The following is an 18,620-nucleotide window of genomic DNA, read 5'->3' as shown; positions in this document are numbered from 1 at the left end:
GCTCACCCTCTGCTGTTTCCTACGTGCACGGTTTATAAGACTTTATACACTGGTAAGGTTGCTTTATTAGTTTGGATGTACTCTTAGCCTTAGGCATCATAAAGCTTTGATAATGGCCCACCATTGTCCCCAGTAGTTATTGTACTTCGAGTGTATAGAGAAGTTGAATTGAAGGAGCTGACAGTTGTAAGGTAAATAATTTTGTTTAGTTAAACTGACCATGTTTTGGTCAGAGACAAGTAGGTTGTTTACTAAAAAAAACTGCACACTGCTGAGACATGCAAATTCAGGTCCCAACTGAAAGAAAGGGCTAAAGATGGTGGTAAATACCCCAGGGACAACCCCAGTGTCTCGTCACTCAACCGTCTCTCTTATTCTTTGTGTTTGTGTCACCGTGTGTTGTTTCAGGGTGTGGGTGTGTGTCAGAGGAATGCGTTGTTTAGCCTGACCAGCTGAAATCTGCAGTATTGAGCAGTGATAGCTGTCAGACTTTGTGGCTCCTTAGGAAGGGACGGAGAGGCTGCCGGATGGCTGACCAGCTGTTACTCACTACCTGGGTCTTTAGAGGTCTGATGGCTGGTCAGCACCACTTTCCCACACTCAGACAGGACATTATTCCCATTTATTCCCAGAGTAGAATCTCCAGTCAAATGGATTAAGGAAACCTGGGGTTAAGTTTCTGGGTTTTTGGTTTCTGGTTTTTGGCTTGACCCACATTTATTTGAGTGAGTTGGTAAACTAGACTTTCATAAGAACTAACAGCACTGGAGTTACAGAAAAACACTTTTTACTTTTCTCAAGCAAGGCAACACATTAGGGGGGGATAAAGGGGGGAGTTTCTTGGGGCTCAGCCAAATGGGGGTCCTCTGGAGGTCAGGAAAATCTTAATCCAGTGTAAAGTAAATCAGTGATAGCCATTTTTTATATCAAACCTAAATTATAACCACTTTTATCAAAGCAACAGATAGTAAGTGTTATGTATTTGTTTATGCTGTAGTACAGTGTAGCCTCTTTCAAAATGAAAAGCCCTTTTTATAGAACAGAATTACCTTTTTAGGTAATGTTAACAAATATGGATGGGCAAATTGAACTAAATCATTTGAAAAAGTAATGCCAGACTTCAGCTTAGCATGATGCGCACAGACATCAGGATACTGGAGAATAAAGATGAAGGAACTAGAATAACTTTAAGGACAATTAATTTATTAATTGTAAGGGAGGGGAAAAAATAAAAAATGTCAAGAATCTGCCGAAAAAAGTAGTGAAAATGTTTACAGAGTGGCAAAAATGGGTTAAAAGTAGAAAAAAGATCAGAGAACAGCAGCAAATATTGACTGGGTCGCAAAAGTAGCTACAATGAGATAGCACCAAAAATGAGCCAAGCAGGCAAATATGGGTGGGAAAATGGTGGGTGTTGAAAATCTGTTAAAAAGTGGCAAAAAAATTTGTAAAAAGTGGCAAAAATGGGATGGGGTCAAAATTTGGCTAAGCAAGGCAAAAAGGAGTAGGAAAAATTGGTGAAAAGTGGTAAAAATCTGAAAAAATTTTGTTAAAAGGGGCAGAAATAGGCAACAAGTGGCAAAATGGGTGAAAACAGACAAGAATGGAATAACAACAACCAAAAATGGTCAGGAAAAAATGTTGAAAATCAGTTAAAAAGTGACAATAAAATTGGTTAAAAGAAGAAAAAAAAGAAACAGTAAATAATAATAGCTTGACACACTTTTTAGCTCCAAAATGAAGTCACTGTTGGCCAGGATGCCAGCACCAGTGTTACTGATCTACCACACATGCAACGATATCATCAGTTAATCTCGGCTGGGAAGGGCCCCTTTGCTGTTTCTTTTTTTTTCTTTTCTTTTTTTTTTTTCAGGGGCACAGCCGATTCTGTGGGCAGGTCTGTTCTCACATAAAACATAATTTTCAATTGCCAAATATTATATTCTTTATCATACAAATGTGAGAATTACAATAATTTTATTTAAGAGGAAGCATTTTTGGTTTTATGGCATATGTGCACATGATGTCACAGTAACTGCAGTTCTGCAGAAAGGGCATATTGGTGACAGAACTAAGCAGTAAATGGCTGTATTTGAACAAACGGTGACATCTTTTTTAACAGCAATATCTTGATGATGTTCACTGCAGGCAGTATAGATCCTCAGCTAATGTAATCAATAGTAATGTAAGGAGACATAACATTACATTAATAAAGCCACAAGACGATGCGGTGCTATTGCAGTAGCCACCACATACAGTATGCCTCATATCACAGAGCCTACGAGCATTCAGCAAGCGATAAATGTGAACCTCACTTCGTTTTCCCTCCTCTTGAGGAAAATAAGGACCTTAGATTTCAGCACATCATTTGCTGAAACAGTAAAATAATACCCAAGTGGTCGCCTTATTTCTAGATGTGGACATACCTCAGTGCACACTGAAAACGGTTTGATATCCGATAGCTCAGACTGCTGAGGGAAATGGTCTGGGATGCTTTCATTTGGATTTGAATGGGAGTGTAGATGCAACATGTGCACACGTTTAAAACCACCCAGTCAGCTGACAATGCCTGTTGTGTAACACTAGTAAACAAAAAGCATGGCTTTATGATATCTGTCCAGCCTTGCTGGACATGATGGGAATTCAAGCCCCTTTAAAGATGATTTTTTATTACAGCTCAGTGTATACAGTTGATCTTTCAGCATTCGAATGGCTCTTCATTTGGTACTGCTTTGCATTTTTATATCTCTAAAATAACTACAAACAAACAGACAAAAGAATACTACCTTTGAAACGGGAGCCAGCTTTTAGAACCAGATCACCCACAAACAACACATCCCGACTGCCTTGTAAGTTGTTGTCTTGAATCAAGTCATCATTTCAGTTAACCAGTATCAAGAGATTTATTCGCTCGGGTCCGGGCACCCCTTGGGGTGTGGGGCAAAGATCTTAGGGGGGGCTCAGGACCCTGTGTGCTCTGAAGTCAAAATCAGTTGTACTTTTTTTTTCTTTTTTTTTTTTTTTAATCATGATCAGAGACATAATGTAAGAAGGCGAATCAGGGCCAACCTAACGTTTTTTAATGAGAGAATTGATTGTTTTTGAGCAGAAAATTTGATTATTTTTTTTTTTTTTTTTTTTGCACGGAAGGGGAATCTAAATTTTTGTAATGTTATCAATTTTTGAAGTGATAAAGTCATACATTTGAAGGCAAACAAACTTAGAATTTAAGAGTTTAAAAAGTCATAGATATACGAGAAAGAAACATGAAATGTCCAGGTTTGAAGTCTTAAATTTTTACAATATAATCTAATAAAATTTGACATTTACTACAGTGTAGAGTCAGACAATTATAGGGAGCCAAACTGATGACAGTGGTTGGATTTTCTGACTGGTTTTGGCTCATATACATTTAAACTTTTAAAATGAAAAACTCCTATTTTTTTTCCATATGGCTTTCTAAACTTGAGAATCAGTTTCAAAAGTCTTTATTGCTGAAAATTAACTGATCCTCTTAATTTCTTTTTCCATTTCAGCCCTGATACACCATTGTAATAATGGAAAGTTTATTCATAGATCGGTGTCTGTAAGCCTATTATGTTGGTATTTTGTCAACGAAAATCATTCAAATTGATGTGTGTTTTTCGGGTTCCAGTTGTTTATGACAACATAAGGGAGAAAAGCTGTTAAAGATGCACTGTTGCCATCTTAGCTCGAGGCTAATTCACCCCTAGCAGCCTCACTGCAGAGATATAAAGCTACAGTAAGAGAGACTTTAGGATGACACTATCAGTTGACAGGAAATGATGCGTAACTGTGTTAGGGTTAATTTTCTGTGTCACAATGGCTGATATGAAAAAGTGGTCATTTCATGTGAATAACTTTTGCAAGCAAGCACTTTGTTCACAGAAATCCAGTGTGAGATGTATATTGAATTTCTACATCAGAACTATAAATCTGATCAACTCTAACCTTTCAGTGCTGGTGTGTGTACTTGTATTTTATTGTAAGTGTTTGTGTGTGTATTAAGTTCGTATTTGCTCCTGAGCCACATTCCTGCCTGTCTGGCCGCGTAGCAGCGTGCAGAGGAGGGAAGGGAACACGGAGTCCTGAGTGCAGATATGAGGCCAGCCAGCCAGTCAGTCTGTGTTCAGGGGCGAGGGCCTGACCCGTCAGGACCCATAACTAACTGATAGGAGCGCGGGCCAAGTGGGCCCAGACAGCTGCCAGACTGAGAACAAATAAGAGGAGGGGAGGAGGGAGAGAAGGCAACAGAGAGTCAGAGCAGATACATAGAGAGAGGAGGTCACTCCATAGACAGAATAAAGAGCAGAGATAATAGCAGGGATATGATGTGGCAGTCCAGAGATGCTCTGATTTTTCCCAGAAAGCACTGGAGCACATTTTTGCTGTGAGGCATGCAGTGATATCTAAGACTTCCCGCAGCACCAAATCCCTTGGCGGTTCTGTCCAATATAGAAGTGGGAGGAAAAATGTTGGCCATTGTAGTTCAGGGATCGTTTTTCTTTTTTCCATTTTGTGCTCAGTATCTGGAGAGAAATGGTGTGATGTGCATAGGGGACTGTATGTTCCTGCCGTTTGGGTTCATAAATTCTTCTCCAGTAGGCACTTGTCATGTCGAACTCTCATTTTCAATGTGAAATGTTAGTTTAATGGGAACAGGGTGAATCATTTTAGGTACTTTATAGTCTCTTGACAGGATGTGAGATTATGTACTGCCTGCTTCACTAATGTAAAATCAAACTAACAGCTTTGACATTTTAGGAAATACACTTATTGAAGATTAATACCATTCTGCAGGCTGGAGCTGGAGGTGGTTTGCTTAGCTAGTTCAACAGCTTTCATGCTTTTTTAAGGAGTGAAAAATCCCATGGTATATGTATCTTTCTACAGCTCTGAGTTATATATGAAAAAGAAGCTGCTCTGTAGTCAGAGATGTCTCTGTTGCTTGCCAGATGGCAGCAGGTTGAACAGGTGAAATAACCGTTTATTTTAAGGGTTTATGGGCCTTGCTTTTTCCAAGCTGAGAGACATAATGTGTAGAGCTCTTGCTCTATTGATATGTAGATAATGTCGCCATTACATTTAGTTATATTGGATGCTTTCCATTGTCTCTGGTGTTTATGCTAACCTAAGCTAACAAGCTGGTCAATGCTATAGACAAGATTTTCTCTCTTTTGCAGGAGCAGACTTCTGATAAGAGTATTTTTTTGTTGACAGTTTTAATAATCTTTGGAAAATTGCTATTTGCATGCCAATGTTGCTTGTGTAAAGAGTTCATTTTTTTAGAGCCTGCTAGGGGGTGGGGTAAAATACAAATATGGCATTATACAGTCATCCTGATTGATCTGATACAGTTATCAAATCAGTACTGCCTGATGATATGTTAGTCAGTAAATAAAAATACAGCGCTCTATACACATATGACTCATGTCATTACTATTTCCTGACTGCTCGAGGGGTTGCTTGGTTGCTATGGTATAAAGTCTGATTACCTCATAGGTCCTTACTGGCGCCTCTTATAACAAGATAAAACCATACATAAATCCTGAATTTTTATTTTTAAGGTTTTTCTTTGTTTTCTTCAGTTAATCAGATATCAGGATGTATTATTTATCAGGCAACTCAGAATCGCTGTGTTATGTTAATGTTGTTATCAAGGGCTATTGCATGTAGGCCGTATATTGTTGATGTTTTACGCCCTCTGCAATGCCACCGTACTAGCCACAGAAGTATGGAGTGGTGCTCAACAAGAGCGAGTGCTGTCAGATGGGGGCCCCTTAGGGAGGTTTCCTACTGTCATTGCAAACTTTGCTCATTTTGGGCCACTGCTGTGGTGTACAGTGGAACAGCCTCAGAGGTCCTTACTGGGGCCTCTGATGATAAGAGATATAATTGCTGTAAATAAATAGATTAATCTTGCAATTTAATTTTAAAGGGAGTTCGTTTTCTTCATTTAATCAGATATCGAAGTGTGTTATTCATCAGTGCTCTCAGAATTGCTGTTTTAGGTTATTTTTGTTATTGAGAGCTGTGTATTGTTTATGTTGTATGTGTGTTAAGCCCTCGTTAAGGGCACCATACTAGCCACACAAGTAATGCATGTGGTGCTAAGCAGCTCTACAAGTTCTGGCAGATGGGGCCCCCTTAGGGAGGTTTGCTACTGTCATTGCAAACTTTGTACATTTTGAGCCACTGCTGTGGTGTGAAGTCTGTCAGCCTCAGAGGCCCCTTTAGGCCTGGGGTCCACAGCATATGCTTGCCTTGTCTTTGGACAAGCAGACCTTTGAGGATAAGAGATAAAACTTTCATAAATCAACCGTTACGTTATCTTCCTGCCAGTTGTGACCTGTTTTCTGATTTTATTATCATGAAAATTTTCTTTAATCTAATTGCCTAACAGTAATGTGGATTGTTCTCAACCACACGCTTTTCAAATATCTTTCATGATCAATATGTACAATGAATCAAAGAGTTTTGTATTAAAGTATCACATTTGTTGTCTTGGCAGGTCAAAAAAATGACCTGGGTGTGCTAATAGCCAAAATAGTTAACAATTTTAGCAAAGTACAACACTAATACATGCTGTAATGCCATCTAACTGATGGATATTGGCTCTAAATTAAAAAAAAGGCATGAAAAAAATGTTAATGATGGAATAAGGCTGCTCAAACATGGAGTTAGTTCATACAGAACAGTGCACAACTTTAAGGCATGTTTTGGCCAAAAATTGAGACTGTAGTAAGGCGTAGATGTGGCAAGTAAGCTGTGGCACCATTGGGCAGGAAGGAGGTTTGACATAACCCAAATCGTGCTCTGAATGTCTTTGGAACATGGGAAAATAATCGGTTTAAAATATAACAAAGTCCACACCTTTATGGTGGATGTGGCAAGTAAGCATGGCCTAGGCTATCATCAGGGTGGGCTGTAGAGTTTCCATGAGCCCAGAGTAGAGTAGAGAGTAAATGAATTAGTTGAAATAAAGTTTTAGAAATTATGTTACACAGAACGAGGCTATTACATGAGTTTTACATGAGGTGGGATTTGTATTTTTCATTTAATGAGATCTTATATTATGCTTCATTAAATGACTGTTTTATAATTCATTAATTCTCAGAATTGTTGTGTCCTGTTATTGTTGATATCAAGAGCTGGATATTGTGCACATTGTTGTTTAGGATATAAGGCCAACACAGCAACCTTGTATGATATTTTTTAAATGGGGTTGTTTTTAGACCTTAGCACTTGAGATAATGTCACTCTTGTTTCTTCTTCTCCAAACAAGAACATTTTTACGACCCAATAAACCAGGCAGGCCTGGGAGAAGAGGACGGCAGACTGTGAGAGAAAATGTCGGATAATTTAGGGTTTGAAAGGAATGCTGCTCTGCCGTTATTGCTATTGTTATGCCACTCATACCTGTATTTATAAAAAGCACAAAGCGCAGTGGTGGCTGGGAAAAGACTATTTGTGTGCTAATAGTCGTGCTCAGATCTGTTTCAGTTGCTCCTTTAGAGTGTGAATGCTGCACACAGAGGTCATGATGGAGAGCTCCTTGTATTAAGTTGTGGTTGGATTGTGCATATAAATGGAAATATTGGTCTATTAACGTGCTGCAACTATGGAAACCTATATTGTTAAACACTGTATTCCCTCAGTTGCATATATGTGTATATCTATAGATATGCTCTTATGAAAACAATAACTTTACACTTCACAGGATGGTTACTGCTTATACAACATGCCTCTATATAGAGATCTGATAAGGATTTCCCTGAATGTACAGTGCCTATAAAAAGTGAATGTTTTACTCTTTTATTGATTTTTTAAATCAATTATGGCCAATATTATTTGGCTTCTTTGACAATAAAAATACAAAAAACTCTTAATGTCAAGGTGAAAACAGATTTCTACAAAATAATGTCAATTGAATAAAAATATGCAATATAAGAAAAGTGACATTCATTCCTTTTAGCCTCTACCTTTATGAGCTTTTCAGGCCGGCTGCTTAGAAGCATCCCCACAGCATGATGCTGCCACCACCACCGTGCTTCACATAAGGGATGGTGTCTTTGTGGTGATGTGCAGTGTTTAGTGTCTGCCAAACATGGCGCCTTGTCTGACTGCAAAAAAGCACCATTTTGATCTCATCAGATCAAAGAACTTTTTTCTACGTGACAGTGGAGTCTCCAACATGCCTTTTGACAACTCTTGTCAAGATATAACATGAGTTTTCCTCAGCAGTGGCTTTCTCATGCCAGTCTCTCCCATCTCAGTTGCTGAAGCTTGTAACTCCTTAGGAGTAGTCATAGGTGTCTTGGTGGACTCTCTCACTAGTCTAGAGTGTTCTTTTGTCTTCATGGTGTAATGGTAGCCAGGAATACTGATCACCCAGTGACAGAACCTTTCACACACAGGTGTCTTTGTACTACAATCACTATAGGCACATTCACTGCACTCATGTGACCTCCATTTCACTTATTGTGAGACTACTAGCACCGATTGGCTGGACCTCTGTTGAATCAGGTCACTCGCTTTAGAGGGGGGTGAATATTTATGCAGTAGAACATCCAAGGGGGTGAAAACTTTTTATAGGCTCTGTATATCAAATACACGAGGGAATAATTTGATTATTTTTCTAAATAAATAAAAAAATGTAAATACCACATATGTTTGAAAGTATGTCGACACAACAGTATGTTCTGATTAATGCTTTAATTATCCTGATTACTTTATTAGCATAACTGCTGTGCTTTAATCCATCATGATGATTACAACAGGACATCAGTCAGCTCACTGGCCTTCTGTTTTTGTTTATTTGTGCTTATAGAACAACAACGAGCAAAATATAGCATGTCAAAGTGAAAATATTCTTTATACGCCACGCTAGTGGGTAAAAGTGATCCTGGGTTGAGTAAGCGTCAGCGTCAGTGTCATATAAACATTTGATGAGCTGGTACGCTCATCTACGAGACATTCACCTACACACATACCAGCCCAGATAATACAGCTCCTGCTTTGTGTCTAGCCTTCACAATGGAGCTGGTGTGTGTGGTCTGGCCTCAGTAGCCTGGCATATGGCCTGTGACCCCGTAGCCCCGCTGTCTGTGTCATTATGATACCGATAGTGCGGCTGTGAATAGAGCCAGCCGGGGCTCAATAGATAGGACGGGGACCATCGCATAAAGGACCTCAGCGTCTGTCTTTCAGCGCAGACTGATTACCGGCAGCATGAGTGTGCGTGTATATGTGCGTGTGTAGACAGGAGGATATAATGAGGTGGCTCTGTATTATTGATGATCTTCTACTGCTGCCTACCTGCTGTTAGGTGGGCTTGTGTTCACTAGAAGGTGTCCAGCATTTTTAATGCAGGTACTTAAGAGGCAAGCTGGATCCCTTTTAAAATTCTAGATCTGAAAAGTAATGCTGGGATTCAGTTATTTTTATAAGCAAAAATATCACTAACTGGCTAGTGTCTGCGTTTTCTTGGATTGGCAGATGTGTTACTTTTCTATTTTTTGTATTGTTGTGAAATGAAAACCATTTACCTGGGGTTTTTCATCAAAATAAAAGGAATTTGAAGTATTTTTGAAATGATTATTGAAGACAGATCAGAAGAGTTATAACCTCAGAGATATCATCTGAATCAGTTAATCGAATAAAAATGTTCTGATAAAGCTCAGCGTTAGTTCATGCATGATATGACAGTCATATGCCCAGCTGTGATCAGCTGACAGCCAACTGATCCCAATTATCACCTACAACAGCCAATCACAGCTCTTTCTATCAACACAGCAATCCATTTAATTATGATGCACCATGCTGCTGCTGGCAAAGCTTAACCTCCTCCACCCCAGCCTCCTACTTTATAGCATAAAGCTTGTAGCACCCTCATATTCAGATCCATGCTACTATGTGTGAAATGCTTTTGAGCTCATTTTTTAAAAATTTAGTATGCATTGTCATTAATGTATCTATCCTATGGGGGTTTCTAGCCATGCGTTCCCCAGAAAGTCAAAGCATGCTGCTTGACTAACCCATGGAGCATCTTTTGAGCAGAGCCTTCTCCACCAAGTAAAACTGTTTATTCATTTTGCAATAGCTCATGTATGCATGTTTTTAACTCAGTGTTGAGTCACTTTTCAGCGTGAATCTCGACGTGTCTGATCAGATATGAATTCGAAAATGTGTGTGTGTTAACATTAAATCAAAGCTTCAGAAATTGTTTTTATTTTGATGAATGAGCATTTTTTTGTCAAATTTATTGTCAAAATAAAATAGACAGGCTGCCATCAGTAATAATTCAAGTTAAGTTGTACACCATGATATCAAAAAATCCGTGCAAAGAAAATACCAACGCATGCAAGCAGGGCAGACATTACTCTACAGCAGCAAATAGAATCAAAAAGGTTCATGCTCTGCTGACAAGGCCGCCCCTGGCCCTAAGCATGCTGATTTGAGGCCCCCAAAATACTCACTTAATACTCATACAAAATTATCTTAGAATAACTAAAAGAGATATTATTACAATAATAATTAATACAGTCTTGCAGTTTAGCCTGAGGTAGATGCATATAAAACACACTCTTAGTTTTAATTGAGTCATCATCAAGGATAACAAACCAAAAACTACCTCAGACTTGTGTCTTTCAGGAAAACTAACTTTTATTTTTAAAAAAAAGTCCCAATAATGATCATTGCTGTTAATGATCACATTCCTTGTTGCAACAATAAAAACACAGTTTTTAATTTCCATCTGTCTTTTTTAAAATATAGTCTCTGTGGGTTAATTATTTTCATCATGACATTAATCCCACTTTATTAGCTATCTGCTTTATTGGGATCATCTCAAAATAAAACTAGCATAAACCAGCTGATCTTGCCCCCCCCCCACTGCACCCCTCTCCTTCCCTCACACACAGCAGCTCATCCGTTATCTTCTTTCTCTTCCTCACTGTTCACAAACTAAACGGCGGTAGAAGTAAACATTCGACCAGAGAGGTTGCAGAATAACGGGGGGGCAGAAGCGAGAGAGAAGGAGAGCAAGTGCACACACTTAATTGATCACAGATGGCACTGATCTGCAAAAATAGAAATCTTAAGGGTTAATTTACTAATGTGTGACAGCCAGGTTAAGTGTGTTTGGTCAACATTGTATTTACATTATCTGGATCATATTTATCATGTAAACACAGGACTGATGTGCAGAGAGGAGAGAAGATCCTTTTTGATCCCTTTGTCAGGTAACTTGGCACTAGAATGTCCCATCTTTGATAAGAAACTTGATTTAAGGTCAAAAACAAACATGGTAAACATTTGTGTCTTTCTTATTTGAGAAAAGAACTGTGAATTCTTTATGCTTGTGCTCAAACATGGAAACCAGTCAGTGATTATAGCAGCTGGTGGCGACTTGTCTGTCACTTTTCTAAATGACCACTTGTTTCAGCTCTGAAATATACATGTTACATAATAGATAAGTCCACAACCTCATATGTTGATGCCTCTTTTCACAGTGTGAATGAGCCTCTGACTACAGTATAAACCCGATGACCTCTCCCTGTCAGCTCTGTGAGTGTTTTGTGCGTTCAGTCGTCATGTCATGGGGTGCTGCTTTAGCTCAGCTGGTGGAGCCGGTGTCCATATACAGAGGCTACAGTGGTCGTCATGCTGGTCCGTCTCTTGATCATTAACCGTTTGGTGCATGTCATCCCCCCCTCTCTCTTCAGATAAGTTGTCACATCTGATGAAGGCATTAAGCCAAACAAATAATGTACAAAGCAGAAGTTGTGTCATGATGGCTGAAGTTTGACTGTTCCCCTTGTTACTGAGCGCTAACGGTTAAATTGAACCCTTACATTTCAGTATCTTAAGTATTGTGTGAGGTCAGGAGAATCAACTCTTCTCTGTACCTGGACTTTCTTCTCATTTGTCTCTGCCTCGTCTCTGAATAAGCCATGAGTGACGGCCAGCCTGCTTCACTCTCCAAACAGCAGCGGTCGATATCCAGTCTCCAGCTGGGGTCAGGAGGTGACGTTAGCACATTAGTCGTCCCTTTAAGAGGTCAGCGGCTGGACCGCAGAGCCATATCTGTCCTGTAAGCTATTTCACCTCACACACACAGATGGAATTACATCTGCCAGAGAGCTACTGTACCTGATGAAGAGTGATTACTGAAAGGCCTGAACAAGTTAACCTGCCTGTATAACAACACCTCAGTTCATTTGAGAGAGATGTACGATATAAATATCCAATGTTGCTGAAGGTGTTGGAGTCCGATGTGGTTAAAAGCAGCGACTTGACACTGTTAACATCACAGCCTGTGTTCATTCCAGCAAAAGCACTGCGGGGAAATCTGGAGCTGTCCTATTATTTATAATGAGATGCTGCAGAAGTTACATAGAAAAATCTGCGGGTGTTTAACACTACTTTTTACCCGTTGCCTTCATTGCAATTTCTGTTTTCTACTCCTCTAAAACATCTTTCATTTTCAACATCAAAATTTTTTGTGATCAGAGTCCTGGGCTAGAATCCTAAAAAAATCCTTAGGCCTGGGAGAAATGGAGTAAAAACTATATCTTGACATAATTTAGCTGAATGGCGATGCATGATGTGTATCGATATTTATTTTTCTGAAAAGACATAAATTGTTGTCACAATACTTGAAGAATAAACTGTGATAAACAGTGGTACGAATTTAACATTCTGTTAATAAAAAAGAAATACTATTATCATGTATGTTGTCTGATACCACAGCAACAAAAACAAAGGTCGCACACATTCAGGGCTTTTTTCATTCTTAATAACAAAAAATGCAGGTGAACTTCTACACCATGTCTAAAATGTACTAAAACATGCACATTTCCCTATACTGACAAAATGTTCTATACCCTCTAATACCATTACATGTGTTTGAAAATGTTAAAATCTTCATTATTTCAATCAACAGGAAGTAAAAAAGTTCAGAAACCTAAAGATCCTTTGTCATATTTTTAAGAAAAGAAAGAGAGAGAGACCTGCCTAAACTTCATGTATATTTTCCAAAATGTTGCCAGTTTTTTGGGGTGAGGAATGTTGTCCCATTCTTGTTTGATGTAGAATTCTAGCTGCTCAACAGTCCTGGGTCATTTTTGTTTTTATGATGCAGCAAATGTTTCCTATTGGCTGGCCAGTTTAGCACCTGGACTCTTCTACTGTGAAGCTATGCTGTTGTGATGGAGGTGGTATGTGGTTTAGCATTATTTTGCTTAAATATGAAAGGCCTTCCCGGAAAGCAGTGTGATCTGGATGGGAGCTTAGGTCAGGACAACACTGAGTCTGAAATTAACGTTATAGAAGCTAGCATTAGCCACCAGCTCAGCCGAGGATGGCGCAGAAGGCAGGCTTGATAAGCAGTAATGCACAGGTAACAAAGCTGTTTGGTCATGATGGCTTGTTCCTTGTAAAAAGTGGGTCACTAGCAATTTTTATTGCAGGTTAGTAAACCTTTGCCCATGTTTATATCTAGGAGACTCTGCCTCTCAAAAATGCTAATTTTATACCGAGTTGTGTTACCGACCTGCTCCGCATTTACCCAATATAGTTTTAAAAGGCGGCAAGGTGGTGCAGGGGTTAGCACTGTTGCTGCACAGCAAGGAGGTCGCTGGTTTGCTTCCCGGTCTGGGCCAGGGCCTTTCTGTGTGGAGTTTGCATGTTCTCCCTGTGCACGCTTGGGTTCTCTCCAGGTACTCCAGCTTCCTCCCACCACCAAAAACATGCTCGTTAGGTTAATTGGTGACTCTAAATTGCCTGTAGGTGTGAATGTGAGCGTGCCTGGTTGTCTGTCTCTATATGTTCGCCCTGCAATTGACTGGCGACCAGTCCAGGGTGTACCCCGCCTCTTGCCCGATGACAGCGGGGATAGGCTTTAGCCCCCCCGCGACCCAGAACGGAATAAGTGGTATAGAAAATGGATGGATGGATGGAGTTTTAAAATGCTCCCCAAGCTGTTTTTCATTAAAACCGCTGACTTTTCAAGTTTGGCACCCCAACCTTACTTTTTTGAGATGTGTTGCTGCCATCGAATTCAAAATGAGCCAATAATTTTCATTAAAAGGTATAATGTGTCAGTTTCAACATCTGATATGTTGTTTATGTTCTATTGTGAATAAGAAATAGGTTTGTTAGATTTGCACATCATTGCATTATGTTTTTATTTACATTTTACACAGCACCCAAACTTTTTGGAATTAAGGTTGGATATTAAACCATTTTGTCCACCATCATTTTGTCGCACTATTTCTCTTTTGAAAATGAATCAATGTATCCAAAAACTATTTTAGATACATGTTTGGCAGACACTATTCCCAGCCCTACCTTGAGTAGTGAGAGCAGATCTAAACTGAAGCCTTTCTCAGACAGGCACTCCTCAAAACATTCTTGGAAATTTCAGAACAGCCTGCCCCATCAGAGGGCAGGACGTTATGTAAAATGTCTCAGTTTCATTTTCAGCACCATGTTCTGACTTTTCATGTCGACATTTTAAGCTTTAAACGGGCTGCAGACTAAGTTACTTAACTGTCTAGACTTGTGCTTGTATTTAAAAACAACAATGCCCAAGTTTATTTCATGGAGAGCTTTGATTGGCTGGCTGAAGATCTGTTTCTTTGCAGCTCAAGTGACTGAGATTTACAAGCCAACTCTTATCAATAAGCTGTTTTGTTTTTCCTATTATTAGAGGAAAGTCACTGACTTGCGATCAACAATCAGGCTTTTTAATAATTCCTTTCCTTGTCCGTCCTAATAATTTCTTTTTTTTTTCTTTTTGTGTTGACAGAAGTTTCCAGAGCTGAAGTTTAAATATGTTGAGGAAGACCAGCCTGAGGACTTCTTCATCCCCTACGTTTGGTCACTTGTCTTCAACTCCGGAGTCGGTCTCCACTGGAGCCCACACGGCATCGAGCTGTTCAGCATGGACTCTGGCTGATCGAGCCAGCGAGCGTATTCCTCCCTGCTCAGTGTAGGAAAATAAAGAGACTGGCGGCATGTGTGTGTGTGTCTGTGTTTGGGTGAGTGTGTGCGCATCGCCCTTTATAGTGTGTGCACGCTGCTTTGAAAGTGCCTCAACCTTGTACAGAGCGTTTTCTCTTCTTTTTATGCAGCACAGTGTTTTTTTTTCCCCCCTTCATATCACAGTAATTCCTCTGCTTCCCTCTACACTGTGAAGCTTCATCTGTGCAGGGTAACAGTTCACACCGTAGCACCCACTCACGCACAGTCAGTCCTGTCGGGAATACCTGTTAAGCAGAGCGGCTTCACCTCTCCTGTAAAGCGTTTTCTTATTGTGTGGAGCTCAGGACGCTGGCGATGGATAATCCTATTCTATTTTTTCTTGCTCATAGAGAAAGGTCAAGTTTCTTTGCGCTGGTGAAAGTTTATTTTCAGCTGCATTTAAGGCTATGACAAGACAGGCCAAGTGTCTTTAAGCATACATTTCATGAATAACTTGTATTTACAGCTGAGTACTGAGGCCACAAAAAATGGAGATTTCAAGATTAAAGTCGTAATATTTCAAAAATAAAGTGGTGATTCCTTTTGGGGCTTTTTGCCTTTACATGATTGGACAGCTGAAGAGAGACAGGAAATATTGGGAGGTCAGTGAGGGGACGACATGCACCAAACAGCACCAGGATCAACATTTAAACCTGCCACTAGTGTGTTCAGTGCTGCAGCCTCTGTTCATATGCCTGCTCTACCAAGTGAGCTAAACTGATGCCCATAAAGTGGTTGATTTACATTATTAATGTTGTAAATTTCACAAGAATAAAATCATAAGAGAAGACAGACGTAGTATTACAGGAATAAAGTTACATATTCACAAAATCGAACCATCCATCCAACTTCTCCCGCTTATCCTGGGTTGGGTCCCGGCAGGCTAAGTAATTCAGCCCAGACATCCCTCTCCCCAGCTCCTCCTGGGGGATTCTGAGGCATTCCCAGGCCAAATGAGATATATAATCCCTCCAGTGAGTCCTGGGTCTATTCCAAGGTCTCTTCCAAGTTGGACTCGCCCGGGAGACCTCCACCAGGAGGTCCTACTGATGATACAATAGCATTACGACAACTGTGAAAAGAAAAACTGAAATATTGATTGTCATTCCTCTCTCTCTCCTTTCTCTATAAGGCAAAAAAAAAACTTTTATTCTGGGGCAATTAGCAAATGACTTTCATAAGATGGTTAATTGTGGAAGTCCATTGCCAAATGATTGTCATTCTGATAGAAAAGCTGAAAGGATTAATATCTTAAGCATTGTCTATCAGGGTTCTTACTGAACTGTCGAAAATGCTCATGTTTTAATGTTGTTTCAAAGTTTTTAAAGCGATCAGATTTTGGATAAAGTGCTTCAAAGTGCTTAAAACTGCCCTCCTATTTCTCTATAATAAACATCTATCTGACTGAAAAGTTTGTTTATACAGAAATAAAATAAGTTGTAGTCTTTCATATAAAATAAAAGCTGCTTTTAGCGGTTGTTCATTCAGTTTAACACAGCTGTAAGGTTCTGGAAAAGTTTGAAAATACACCTTCAAATTGCTTGCAAAATGCTTGAATTTGCCCTTGGAAAAGATGGACAAACATGGCAACATGGAAAACATGAGTGTCTCAAGATAACACCGCTGTCTGAGCATGGCCATATATAATGTGTTATTATTTGAACCAAGGTTGCAAAGAAAGTAGAAAACATGCTGGGGTAGGCTATAACACAGTTTTAGTGCTGGAGGTTGGCTGCTTTACTACAGAAAGGTCGCATTCACATGAGGAAAAAAAAAGGATGTTTTTCTGAATTAAAGAGATAATTATTTCAGATATCTGACTGAGGTTAGCCACCTTTGGTCAGAGTGAAATCTTGGAGCTGTGGAGCCAGTAAGTAAGGGTCCACAGGATCCGAAAGTGTGCAGTTTAAATTCATGTCTCAGTTTTTCTGCTGTTTTCAGGTGATGTAAACATTTTAAAAAGATGGAGAATCAAATGCCCCATGCTGAAGCTCCACATAGTGGTCAATGTTAGCTGTTTTCAGCTTTTACTGCCCTCCAGGCCACGCTGATCACATGACTGCTATGAATGTATGACAGTTGTGTTCTCTCTCAGTTTAGTTTTAGACTACTGAGGAAAGATAGATATTAATCACAGAGGAGTTAGAGGAGCTAGTTGCATAAGGAAACACTTTACATTAAAAAAGTCTGAATATAGCCGATGTGAAGTAAAACGGTCTTAAACATCTCCAGGTGAATTATCAAGGCTGAAATTAATCATGAAATGGTTCATATTTTCTCCTTTGCCATTGGATCTGTGAACTCACACCACTGTGACAAACTGTGCTGATTCGCATCTGTTGACATCTGATGATGCAACATATCTACACATGGGACTACGTGAAATCCCGTTTGAACTCAGCCACTTAAACTGTGACACAGATTGTCTCGTTAACTCTGAAAAACAGTGGATATCTTAAATTTTATTAAAGCATACGGCATATACTGAGTGGATGTCTCATAATCCCAAGATTAATATCTCTATTATCCAGAAAAACAGCATATTTTTATTTCTCATGCGAATGCGATACGTTTACATGGCTTTTCTGAGATTACCCTTCAAAATAACACAACTTTAATCTAAGAATTACAGCTTTAATGGTTTGTTCCAGTTGATTTTGACCTTGGTAGTTTTGAGATGCCATCCAGAATCACCCCTGAAAACTAGAATTCCCATTCTGAATCTTGGAAGCGCTTCAGCATCCCAAGTTACCAGCTGGTAGTAACTAGAAACAGATTGTTGAACGCATCGTAAACTACAACTTTAACCTCATAAGACTAGCTTTAATCTTGAAATCTTGGTCTTTAATGTGGCCTCTGTACTCTGTCACATGTATGATATTGGGTTATAGGTCTGATTATGTCATAAGGTAGTGTTTTATTTTGACCAACATTGTTCTCTGATAACAATGGGTTTATATATTAAGATTTTTATTTGTAAAATAAACTGCAAAAAAAGGTCAGAGAGAGAAAAAACATGAGAAAGTGACTTGATATTTTCAGATTTGTATCCACTAATGCTGCTTTAGTGGCCCCCTCTCATGCTCCACATTGAGTTTAATTAAGGCTTCATTTCAGTCTCTTGATAGTAAACCTGTCCACAATGTTCTGATTCATTAGATTTTACTGTTACTTTCAGCCCATTTATTTGACTTTACCCGCTCTTTGTCGTTTCCATTTTTCAATGGTAACCCAAAGGCAGGAAGATAAACCAGGACAAGTCATTAAAGCTCCTGTCCTGTTGTGCATAATTACACTCGTGTCATTGATTTGTCACTTTATTTGCATGTTTAACTAAAGACTTTGTATTAAATTATTTATTTTCATGTATATTGTTTTTTATATATGTTTAGCCCCCTTAAATGTTAAAAGAAGCGGTCCTGAGTCGACTGCTGTTGAGGAGAAAACTGGTGGTACTATGCTTTGATTCTTCCCAGGTGGGAAACTGGCTTTATATGACTACATATATAATGACAACAGCTGTCATTTTGTGGCGAAGATTACTTTGGAAATAGGAGTTTAAATAAAAACAA

General features: G+C 39.3%; 1 protein-coding gene across 2 annotated transcripts in view; it reads left to right on the top strand.

Annotated features, from left to right (window-relative positions):
* dym (dymeclin) overlaps window positions 1-18,620 on the top strand; it is a 103,159-nt gene extending 84,539 nt beyond the window's left edge. For both annotated transcript variants that reach the window (XM_041810924.1, XM_041810925.1), the window contains one exon: window positions 14,834-18,620. In XM_041810924.1, coding sequence (XP_041666858.1) covers window positions 14,834-14,983 — 150 coding nt within the window. In that variant the 3' untranslated portion in view covers window positions 14,984-18,620. The remainder of the gene's footprint in view (window positions 1-14,833) is intronic.

Source organism: Cheilinus undulatus, linkage group 17 (assembly GCF_018320785.1).
Source record: "Cheilinus undulatus linkage group 17, ASM1832078v1, whole genome shotgun sequence".
In the NCBI taxonomy this organism is placed as follows: domain Eukaryota; kingdom Metazoa; phylum Chordata; class Actinopteri; order Labriformes; family Labridae; genus Cheilinus; species Cheilinus undulatus.
This window is presented reverse-complemented; position numbering and strand designations above follow the sequence as displayed.